Source organism: Zingiber officinale, chromosome 4A (genome assembly GCF_018446385.1).
Source record: "Zingiber officinale cultivar Zhangliang chromosome 4A, Zo_v1.1, whole genome shotgun sequence".
Lineage (NCBI taxonomy): Eukaryota > Viridiplantae > Streptophyta > Magnoliopsida > Zingiberales > Zingiberaceae > Zingiber > Zingiber officinale.
The window spans coordinates 1,312,726-1,324,509 of record NC_055992.1 but is presented as its reverse complement, the minus strand read 5'-3'; the positions used below and the strand labels follow the sequence as shown (position 1 = coordinate 1,324,509).

General features: G+C 36.0%; 2 protein-coding genes across 3 annotated transcripts; both read left to right on the top strand.

Moving 5' to 3' along the window:
- Positions 1-1,021: 1,021 nt before the first annotated feature.
- On the top strand, positions 1,022-7,105 carry LOC121969201 (ADP-ribosylation factor 2-like). Of its 2 annotated transcripts, none has more exons than XM_042519157.1 (7): positions 1,022-1,183; positions 1,328-1,486; positions 2,273-2,343; positions 2,560-2,679; positions 5,138-5,256; positions 5,973-6,054; positions 6,846-7,105. In XM_042519157.1, the coding sequence occupies exons 2-7, from the start codon at positions 1,339-1,341 to the stop codon at positions 6,849-6,851; spliced, it is 546 nt and encodes a 181-aa protein (XP_042375091.1). In that variant the 5' UTR covers positions 1,022-1,183; positions 1,328-1,338; the 3' UTR covers positions 6,852-7,105. The 2 variants fall into 2 exon arrangements, with proteins under 2 accessions (XP_042375091.1, XP_042375092.1); XM_042519158.1 differs by having other exon boundaries at positions 1,032-1,183; positions 1,320-1,486.
- A 1,618-nt stretch (positions 7,106-8,723) lies between these two features.
- LOC121969203 (probable protein S-acyltransferase 4) lies at positions 8,724-11,143 on the top strand. Its single transcript, XM_042519160.1, has 4 exons — positions 8,724-9,032; positions 9,113-9,346; positions 10,437-10,911; positions 10,996-11,143. Exons 1-4 carry the CDS (start codon positions 8,736-8,738, stop codon positions 11,049-11,051), a joined length of 1,062 nt encoding a protein of 353 aa, XP_042375094.1. The 5' UTR covers positions 8,724-8,735; the 3' UTR covers positions 11,052-11,143.
- The last annotated feature ends 641 nt before the right edge of the window (positions 11,144-11,784 follow it).

Sequence of the window (11,784 nt, the reverse complement as noted above, 5' to 3'; positions counted from 1 at the left end):
TTAATAATTAATATTAGAGCTAGTCATGTGGTGAATTATTACTGGCCAATATATATTTATTTATTTGTATAAATTGTACAAATATAAACAAGTTGATATTTGAAGGGTTGGAGATTTAAGCCACATTCAAGAGAACAAGATAAAAAACACAAGTCCAAGATTCTTTGGACTGAAAGATACCAAATAAAACGATTTTGATTTGAATTTCAGTTGGAGGTGAGAAAAGATCAAGCTTATAAGACCAAGTGAGCTGAACCCTAAGTGATAAGTCAACCGATCTATCTCATATGGAGCTCAGATTTTCACTGCGGAAAAAAAATTTATTTTATTATTTTCAACCAAACTCTCAGTATAATGAGTAGTTTGAACACCATAGCAAATCATAATCTGACAAAAAATTTTACCATCAAAGCAAATCGGAAAAGCTCATAATGGACAGTTTATTAACTTAGCATTCTTAGATAACTACTTATTAAAAAAAATTATCCATTAATTTGTTAAAATTAAGACTCAATTTTTTAATACATAAAACACAAAGACGCATTATTGCTTGAGGCGAAATGATTTTTTTTACGTGGCCGGCCCGCAAGTTAACGGAATCAATTACGTTGAGATGATATGGTTGGACTTCAAAAAGACGGATCCGAATCGGATTCCTCAAGTTGCGGATCCGATCCGGAGCACGAGATTTGACCAATGCGTCAGCCATGTGGCATGTGATAAAAAGACGATTCATTCGTCCCAGCGCCTTGTCAATTCATCCTTAAGTCAATATGAAAAAGATAAATTACGAATAACTATTAATCATTAGTATAAATAATCAAAATATAGAAAAGATTACGCTCGATTACAGTGATCGAGTTTCGATCCAAGACATCATATGGCTACATCTCGTATTTTAATCATCTCACCGTCCCGGAAGCACCAATGCGTCAGCCATGCGATGCGGGATGGAGGTCCGTCATTGGGTCACGTGGGCAAAATGCAAGAGGTGGGACCATTCGCGGCGCGTAAGGTCGACGCGCGATCGCATCCTGTTCCGCGGACCCGCTTCCGGGCGCTGGAGGATATAGAGGCGGCCGCTGCAGGTGGTGGAGGCGGGCGTCGTGCGAGTTCGATTTCTCCGCAGCGCCTCCTTCCTTGATCGAGGAGAACCCTCTCGTCTGGGATAAAATTTATTTAGGTAACTGTTGTTGATCGATGCTTTCTCGTTCATTCGTTTGATCCTTTCCGCTGGATTTTCTCTACATTTCTCTGCTTTTTGTTTGGGTGGATTAGAGATAGAGCGAAGGGTTTCTTAAATTGGATATCTTTTGGAGTTTTTCAGCTTTGAAGAGGATGGGGCTTACGTTTACGAAGCTGTTTAGCCGACTCTTCGCGAAGAAAGAGATGAGGATCTTGATGGTCGGGCTTGACGCGGCCGGTAAAACTACGATCTTGTACAAGCTCAAGCTCGGAGAGATCGTTACCACCATCCCTACTATCGGTTAGCATCTGTTTCCTCTCTTGTTTACTCGATTGCCATGTGTTCAATTTTTACACTCTCATACTAGTTTCAATGCCATAGCTGGACTCTGATGTGATATTGCTAATTAATTGTTGAGACTTGGTCAAACTACCTATAAACGCTGCTTGTATCATGAGATTAAGTCCAATTGGCATTTTAATTATGATTTCGTTGGATGGAAATTTAAGTCAAAACTATTTGATGTATAATGGAGAAATAGTTTGATTTATGAGTATTTTTTGTATTTGTGTGTTTTATGGCATAGATGAATTACAAACTAACATTAGGTATCAGAATTTGACCCTCCCCCATTAAAATCCACATTGACCTGTTCTATTTGGGGCGCCTTGGCATTCCACATCTTATAGTGTAAATGAGGTCTGCTTCCCATGTAAGCAGGATTGAGAAGTTAAAAACCTACTCTATCGCTTCCTGTTGCCCACGTGGGGCAGCAATGAGAAGTTAAAAACCTACCCTATCTCATCTAATTTCCCACCCTACAACTCCATTACTACTTTCTGGTAAAATTTCCACCTATCCACAGCAGATGGTTTAAGTTAGGTTTGGTGTTGAAAGTTTGTCATTACAAAGCTCATACCTCTGTCTTTTTAAGTTAGCAGTGCTTTTTTGTTGCAAGATTGCAATTCAGTCGTGCAGTTACAATTAGTTTTGCGTGTAAAATTGTCTAGTCTTTTTGATGTGAAAGTATATAACTTTCACCACTATTTTTTGGATTTAGTCACAAAGTCTGATTTTCTATTTCAGGGTTCAATGTGGAGACGGTAGAGTATAAGAACATTAGTTTCACAGTCTGGGATGTTGGTGGCCAAGACAAGGTAATTTTCTTCTGTAGTTGGCATGTGTTTTACTTGCTGAAGCTTTGCACTATATGATGAGGAAGATCTATGCACTTATGGAGGTCTTTTAAAGTTGAGAGCATAACTACATAACAGAATCTAAACTTTGAAATTCTATGGAAGCTTGACATTGCTTTTGTAATGCTATTCTAGGTCTAATTTTTTGCCCTTTTGTTTGTTGTTTCTTTAAAACAGATCAGACCTCTGTGGAGGCACTACTTCCAGAACACTCAAGGCCTTATTTTTGTTGTCGACAGCAACGACAGAGACCGTATAGCAGAGGCAAGGGACGAACTTCATAGGATGCTTAATGAGGTGAGAAAACCTGATTTGTTGACAACCACAATAATTGCTATAATTCAACAGAGTCATGCTATATGATTATTTATTGTGATTTGAAATTGGTTGGCTTAGATGTGCTTGATACAATTGTATGTTCAACACTTTGTGCAATTGGCATCATTACTTATTATCCATCCTTTTTGAATTTTGGTCTACTTGATTGTGTACCTTAAGTTAGTTGTAACCCATAGGCATGCCATTGAGGCAAAAAAAAAAAAATCTTCTTTTAATGTTTAAAGCTATTGGATTCAGGAATGGGTTGAATTAATGAAACATGCAAATTAGTCCCTCGATTTTTTTGTTTCTCTGTAGAATTTAAAATTCTTCAATTGTTGAAAGAAGGATGTTCTGTTTGGACATATGACTGTTGTACTCTGCCATGTGATCCTACACATCAATTTGTGTTTGTGTGTTTTTCCTGAGTGTGTGGTATGCTTCATGAAGCATATCTCTAAAATTGAGCTGTATACATCTATCACTAGTTATATTAAAATTATTTAAATCACTTTCTTTTACAATAATCAATGTTTTTTTTGGCCTCTCTTTACCTATTACATCTTCTGGTTTAATAGATTTATCACTTCTAATTATAGAATCTATTGGTCATTTGTATACATGTTTCTCTCATTTTCTTTTATGAATTGGTCTTGGCATGGTTTACCTATTCACCTAACTTTTCATGGATAATTCGATTCATTCCATTTGTTGTTCTCAACTAGATGATGCATCACTTAGGCTGTGCTGTTGGTCACCACTTATTTATCGGGTAGATACTTGATGTTACTTCAATTGAATGAAGTGAATAGGCAATACAGATATTGAGTTCTATTTTCATCTTTACTTTATAACAACAACAACCAAGTCTTATCTTATTAGGTGGGGTCGGCTCTATAGATCCTTTTACGTCATTGAGCTCTATCTCCTATTATATCATCATCTATACTTAAATAAATTTTACTGAGTCTTTTTTGGTCATCCTCTCCCTCGTTTGATGTGTGTATTTGTCATGGTTTCACATCGCCTAACTAGAACATTTATTGGTCATCTAAGTATAGGTTTGTATCATCTTAAATGTGTCTTTTAGAGTTTTCCCTATGCAACTCTGACTTTCTCTCTAATACTCTCATTTCTTATTCTGTCAATCCTCGTATATTCGCACATCCACCTTAACATTCTCATCTCTGCAACTCTCATCTTTTGCTTATGTGCTCGAGTCATAGCCCAACATTTAGTATCATATAACATAGTAGGTCTAACCGCCATTTTATGGAACTTCCTTTTAAATTTTAGAGGTACTTTATGATCATATAAAACATCGGACGCTCTCCTCTATTTCAACCATCCTATTTGTATTCTATGTAAGACCGCTCTCCTCCAATTCAATCATTCTGCTTGTATTCTATGTAAGCCATCTCTCTCAATTTCTTCATTATTTTATAAAAATGATCCTAAATACTTGAAGCTCTCCGTTCTAGACAACTCATTATCTTCTATCTTAACAATTGTCTTATTACGTTTAATATTACTAAACTTAAATTTCATATATTCTGTCTTTACTACACTCAGCCTAAAATCTTTCACTTCTAGTGTTTCCTGCCAAGATTCGGGTTTAACATTTACTCCTTCACCTGTCTCATCTACTAAAAGAATATAATCTGCGAATAACATACACCACAGTACTGTGTCTTCAATGTGTCTAGTGAGTGCATCTATAGTTAGTATAAAAAAATAGGGACTTAGAGTTGATCATTGATGTAATCCTACCTTTATTGGAAATGTTTTAGTTAATCAGTCAAAATCCTTCACTTTGGTCGTTACATGCTCATACATATCCTTAATTAGTTTGATAATGTTACACTAACTCCTCTTTTATAGCATTCTCTATATAATTTCTCTTTGGACTCTATTATTAACTTTTTCTAAGTTAATGAATATCATGTGTAGATCTTATTTTTGCTCCCAATACTTTTTAATTAGCTGCTTGAGAAGATGTATAACTTTTATTGTTGACCTTTCGGGCATGAACCCAAATTGATTTTCAATCATTGTGGTCTCCTTAATCTTTTTTCTATTACTTTTTCTCAAAATTTCATGGTATGACTTATTAGTTTAATACCCCTATAGTTTGTACAATTTTATACGTCTCCTTTGTTTTTATATAAGGGAACTAGATTACTTATCCAATATTTTTTTCGTTTTTAAAATCATGTTAAATAATTTTGTAAGTTTTCAATACCTTATTTTTCTAGGCATTTCTATACCTCTATTGGAATATTATCTGGTCCAATGACTTCCATTATGCATTTTATTTAAACCTTGTTCTACTTTTAAAGTCACTTTTGCTAACGATCCATACCTTTTGGTAAAAAATAAAACTTCAGGTTCCTTTTACTAATTTTGTTTAAAGGCGTGATCGCTGACTATTTCCCAGGATGAATTACGTGATGCTGTGTTGCTCGTATTTGCAAATAAGCAAGACCTTCCAAATGCAATGAATGCAGCTGAAATTACTGATAAACTTGGATTACATTCACTGCGGCAGCGACACTGGTATAACTCTTGATCACCATTTGCTTATATGTTAGAAGTGCTTCTTTACTGTGCACATAGTTCTTAAGCTGCAACTTACTACATGAGGCAAGCCAATTCTGAGCCCTTTTCTTAGAGAAGCTTGTTCTGCAATATAACCATTCAATTAAACAACCCAAAAAAAATATGCATGTCTAACCTATAAAACACTTTTCTTGCTGTTTTTTTTGGTCTCAGTTATCTTTACCATTCAGTTCGAGATAAAAAAGACAGAAAAAGAGAACACATGTATGATAGGGTTTGATTAATATTACTATAAGCGAAAAAAGGAGTTTATATGGAGGAGGTGTCAAATACTAGGAGGCTTCCTTACTTGGTAGTTTTTAAATAAGAGATGAGCACATATATTCTCTATGCAAGTTTTTTTTTGTTGTTTTTCCTTCAAGATGTAAATGAACCAAAGCTCTCTTCAAGAGCTTTTTTTCCCCATCTTTGCCAGCAAGACTGATGAATCAACATCAATTGCAAAGTATCAAAAAGGCCCTCTCTTCGGCTTAGAGATACTACGATATGTCTCCCAACTAATCCATTATATTCTGCTCTTTACAAACATTGCCTTATACTTCTTGTATGGATTCTGACTGTGCTCATACAGATTGTATGCTGTCTTTGATCCAGAGAAATATCAACCCTTTCTTGCATTGCCTAACATTTACGCCAAATGCATACTTTTGTAGGTATATACAGAGTGCATGTGCTACATCTGGTGAAGGCTTGTATGAAGGGCTGGATTGGCTCTCTAACAATATCGTTAACAAGGTAGCTTGCTTTCTTGTTGTTTGAAAGATCATGAATCCTAATCTTTTATTTAATTGCCAAACATGATTATTAGATTGGGTAGGTGAGTTCTGTAGTAAAATGAGATATTTATCTCTAGAACTTCTAAGCCGCCATCTCTTGGCAGGCAGACCACTTCAAGAATCCAAATACAAGTTTAGCAAATGATTGATGATAAAACTGAATGGTTCCTAGGTTGTTCTGAGCAGTCAAGGGAACAATCAAACAAGTATTCATTTCTCTGTAATTAATGATTTGAACTGAACACCAGTTGACAATGATTAGGTGGTTTCAAAATATTGAAACATTAGGAGGTGAATGGAAGAAGTTTTGAAACACCAGAGTGACTAACTGATATCTGAGTGTCAGATCAACATAAAACTACATAAAATATATTAAAATTAAATTATAGATTTAAAAAGTAATTTTAATTTGTCCAATATCAAATAAAATTTTTAAAAATTAAGTTATACAACACGAAGTTATAGAAGTTTTTTAAAAGTAATTTATTTTGTTTTGTAAACAGGTCAATATATCACCAATTTATATATTTAGATTGTGTGGTATATTCTGGAGTTTTCTCAATTAATCATTTATAATGCCAGCTTTAGCACATCTTATAAATCCGAAAGAAGAGGCCAACCAAGCATGATGCCCAAGCCCTATATATATAGAAAGATAGTTATAGATTTCTCTCCCTTTTTCTTTTAGGCAGTACAACGTATTTATAATGTATTCTTGTGCTTACTGGATTCGTGTCTTTGTTTCGCCAGGCTTGAAGCAGCATGGAGTAAGCTTAAATCTATGATCAGTAAAACATATATGTTAGCAACAGTGTGGTGCTTTTGTTAGATGCTTATCTGCTGAGTCAAAGTGCTACTACACATTGATCAGTTACCTTGCTATTCTACCTCTATCGTTTGTAATATTTTTTTTTTTTTTGCATTTTATTAGATATTCTGTGTGATGACCTGCAAAATGTGGTGTAATATTATTGCGCATAATAGTCTTTTAAAGTTCTAATTTGAGTTAATTTGTACTTGTACCGTGCTAGTTTCCTATCTTTAACGTTTTGATTATCATTCAATTCAAATTTTTATGTAATCTTTCTTTACTATAGTAAAAGGTGATTACGTATACGATATATTCCTGTCCTACTGTAGTAAATTTGTCACCCTAACATCTCATGGGAACTCCCATAGTTAGGTCTTACCTTTGATTATAACTTAACAAAGGTCATATTGCTAAGGTGAAGGCGTGAATGATATTCATAAGAGCATTAGTCACATATTAGTGGTCTTGTTCAGTGGCGGATTTAGAAATTTAAATATGGAGAGATAATTTTTATACAGAACAAGAGGTGATATTTTCTATTTTCATCGATAGAATCTCATAATATTAAGAATTTCACTGTCGGTATAAGAGGAGATCTGTGTCGGTATAAGAGGAGATCTGCCCCTGGTCTCGCTTTAGTCTCACATTTTTTTGTTTAGTGCTTAAATCTTATTAAGCTCGAACTTCAATTTAGTTTAAGTGTTTTTTTTATGACATTAACTGTAAAATAAGAACTAAACCTTTAAATTTTTAACCGAACCTCTGAATTTTGCTTGATTATCACTACGCCAAGCAGCTAATAATTTAAGTTATTTAATTTAGCAAGCACCTTAAATTTTATTTAATTATTAAATTCTTGTGATCATATTTTTTATAGGACAAAAATCAAATGGACATCCATCATTTGAGTTTTCCTCATACAAACACTCTATTTTTAATGCCCTTTTAAAGTGACGTGTCCAAAATACTTTTACAATATATAATCATTCGGTCGTATAGAAACTATCTGTTATAAAACTAGCTAATATCTTCTACAATAATATTAAATTCAGAGGTATTTTCAAGATAAGGGGTGCTCAATTAACCTTTTAGAAAAAAAATAAGCATCAATGTGATATTTCTATTAATTTAGGGTGTCCTTTGTATTTTTTTACCCTTTTCTATATTCTTTCATCTCCCACTAACTCCCAAATTCCATCCAATTAATCTTCTATTTAGTTATAAGAACAACTATAGAAAGCATCAAAATTAAAAACACTCATTGGAATCATAATCCTCCCTGTAAAACTCCGCCATTAAAGCTTGAAATCGTCGCCACAAATTTGTCAAACCAGACATCAAATTAACATCAAACGCTCTGTCTCTCTCTCTCTCTCCTTCCCTCATGACGACGCTGGCGCAAGAACTGAAGCCAAAGAGGCTCTACCAAGTCTGGAAGGGAAACAACGTATCAATTCTCGTCCCTTTTTTTTTTTCTTTTTTACTATTTAATTCGCAGCTAATTTTGATGAAGCCTTCTCCACTCCCTTCAGAGATTCTTTTGCGGCGGCCGATTCATGTTTGGCCCAGACGCAGCCTCCTTGCTTCTCTCCGTACTCCTGATCGTCGGCCCGACCGTCACATTTTGTTATCAAATACTCACAAAGATCAAGCACAATAAGCGTTTCGCAGTTCCCGTTCTCGTCGTGACATTAGCCGCCACTGTTTTCGTAAGTCCGTGACTAACTAGTTAATTCATGATAATAACACCTCATGCGTTAGCCACTAGAAGAATTGAATGTCTATAATTCGTTAGCTCGTGCTGCGTATAGGATTTGGTGGCGTTGCTGATGACGTCGATCAGGGACCCGGGCATCGTGCCGAGGAACTCACGGCCGCCGGAGGCAGAGGAGTCGTCGTTCAATGGGGCGGCGGCGACGCCGTCGATGGAGTGGACGGGGAGGACGCCGCGGATGAGGCTGCCAAGGACGAAGGACGTGATGGTGGACGGGTTCGCGGTGAAGGTGAAGTATTGCGAGACGTGCATGGTCTACCGGCCGCCCCGCGCGTCGCACTGCGCCATCTGCAACAACTGCGTGCAGAAGTTCGATCACCACTGTCCCTGGCTCGGCCAGTGCATTGGCTTGGTAATTAATTAATTAATTAATCACTCCTTAATTCACCTGCTAATCTTAATTAATCTCTGCGTCTCTTCTTTCTCCCGCAGAGAAACTATCGGTTCTTCTTGTTATTCATAGGGACTTCAACATTTCTATGCGTCTTCGTCTTCGTCTTTTCTTGGCTGAACATATTCATGGAGAAAAGTCATTATCACGGATCAATCATCAAGACCATGAAAGCCCAGCTCCTCTCTCTGGTGCTCATGCTCTACACCTTCGTCCTCTTCTGGTTTGTTGGCGGCCTCACTGCTTTCCACCTCTACCTGATCGCCACAAATCAGGTACTACAATCAAAGCTGATTGTATATACATAGGATGTTAAACGAGGCGAATTGTACTGAACAGTAAGAGTTTTGAGCTTGAGATCAATTCGTTATCCTTAAGATTGAGTTCGACTCAAGTTCGATTCAAACTTTAGTTCTTAAACTCGAACTCGGCTCGTAATAAAATTATAAATGAGCATCTTAATGAATATGTTCGCGAGCCTCTTAACGAAACACGTTCTTGAGCCTCTAAACGAACATGTTCGTGAGCTTACGAATCAAATATTCTTAAGCTCAAGCTCGACTCGATAATGTTTTTGAGTAGGGTTGTAAACAAGCCGAGCCGAGCCGAGCTTTGGGGTATTCAAGTTTGTTTGATAAGGTAACCAAGCTGAGTCAAGCCGAGTTTAAAATAAACCAAGTTTTTGAAATGAGTGTTCAAGCTTGACTTGGTTTATTTTTTATGAGCTTGAGCTTTTTTGAAGCTTAGCTTGAGCTTTGTTCATTTAGATGTTATCAAGCTCTCAATTCAAGTTTGGTTTGAGCTTGGTTCAAGCTTGGTTCGTTTAGATGTTATCAAGCTCTCAACTAAGCTTGTTTGATTGTTTGAAACTTTTAATTGTTTGATTGATTATTGATCTTGATAATTTAAATTTATTTATTTTATTTTATTTTATTGTTTATTTAACATATTGAAAAGAGTTTTATTATTGAATATGGTTCGTGAACATTGTTCGTAAACATTGTTCGCGAACGTTGTTCACGAACGTTAACGAATTGAACACATATGTGTTCAAGCTTGTTTATTTAGCTTAACGAGTTGTTCAAACTTATTTGTTTAATTAATCTTATGTATATTGAACGAATATAAACAAGTTCTTACCAAGTCGAACACTAAGCTTGTTCACAAACATTTGATTCATTTACAGTCCTATTTTTGAACTCGAAATTAAACTCGAGCTTGGTTCGTTAACTTAATTGAACGAACTCGAATGGACTTTTTTTTTTTTTAACCTAGACTGAAATAGCCCACAAGCTACCCCTAATTTACACAAAGAAAGGCTTCTTGGATACAAACAAAGCTTGTAATTTTGCTGATGATATGCAGACGACTTACGAGAACTTCCGATACCGCTACGACAAGAAAGAGAACCCTTACAACAGAGGCTACTTGAGAAACCTCAGGGATGTGTTTTCGTCGAAGATACCTCCTTCCATGCATGATTTCCGGTCGTGGGTGCTCGAAGAGACTCCGCCTTCTACTCCAAACATCAGAGTGGTCGATGTCATAAGCCGAGCAGAGATGGGCAGTGAAGAACCAGTGACTGATGCCATTCCGCCCTTGCTACGGAATTTAGATTATAACAGGATTGAGGAGGGTGAGGATGTCAAAGCCAGGCATGAAGCTGATTCTTCTGACGTCCTTGATTATCCTGTCGCCCACAGTCCTCGTTCCTCCATTGATTCTCTGCAAAGCTATAGAGGAGATAATGGAGGTTCCGCAGAAGAAACAGCAGGTGAAGAAGTTGATGAAAGTGAAAATTATAGCAAGGAGTACTCGATTGCAGCACACACAAACGAAGGTGACACTCTTAACAAACTAATGCAAATCCTTCTTAAGAGAGAAAATCTCCAACTTATATTAGTTTGTATCGTCTCTGTTGCAGGTCTAGCTGAAGAGTTTCAATCCAAGGTAGCTTTTGCAGAACGAGATAAAATCTAAGTGAGATTGAAGGTCTAACTGTGTAGTAGATTTCTACTAAATACTCATCTAGAGATGTGCTTGTGTACAATTCTGCACTGTAGTTTCTGTTGTTTGCCAGAGATTAATTTGTTGTTCTTTGTTGATAAATGGAATAAAATGATGCATGCAAAGAGTTGTTTGAAGTGCAAACTATTAAAGAGCAAAGAAAAGTGCTAAGGCTTCTAGCTAACAGCACTCAAAGAGCAATCCCTACTTCTCTTCCCTATCATCACTCTCCAAATTCTTCCCCGGTAAAATTTTAATCCTCTTTTCAAATAGTTTTGCAATTTTGGTCACCAAAAGTCTTCATTTCAATATTTACCAGGTATCTTAGCAGAACCCAGTTTATGTTTCAATCCGTCTCAAGGTCAAATCTTAGATCTTAAGTTAATAGTACCTATGCGTTAGCCATTATACAATTTCAAGGGACAAACTAAAATATATTGGAGCTTCTACTTGAGAAGTGGTGGATTGAATAGCATGCCTAAAATATACTAAACTTGTATGCGTGTGGACCAACCTTTGACCGGTGGAACAACTTGAAATAGCTTCAACCAATTTTGTAATAATTAAAAATGCTTTTTTATTTACCATTTTATCATTTTTATATTAATTTTCTTTGCATAACGTAAACTCATAAAGGAAGGAGTTTGTTTTTTCTATCAAAAAGTTTGAGCACAATTTAATTAAAATGGAAATTAATGGCATACAT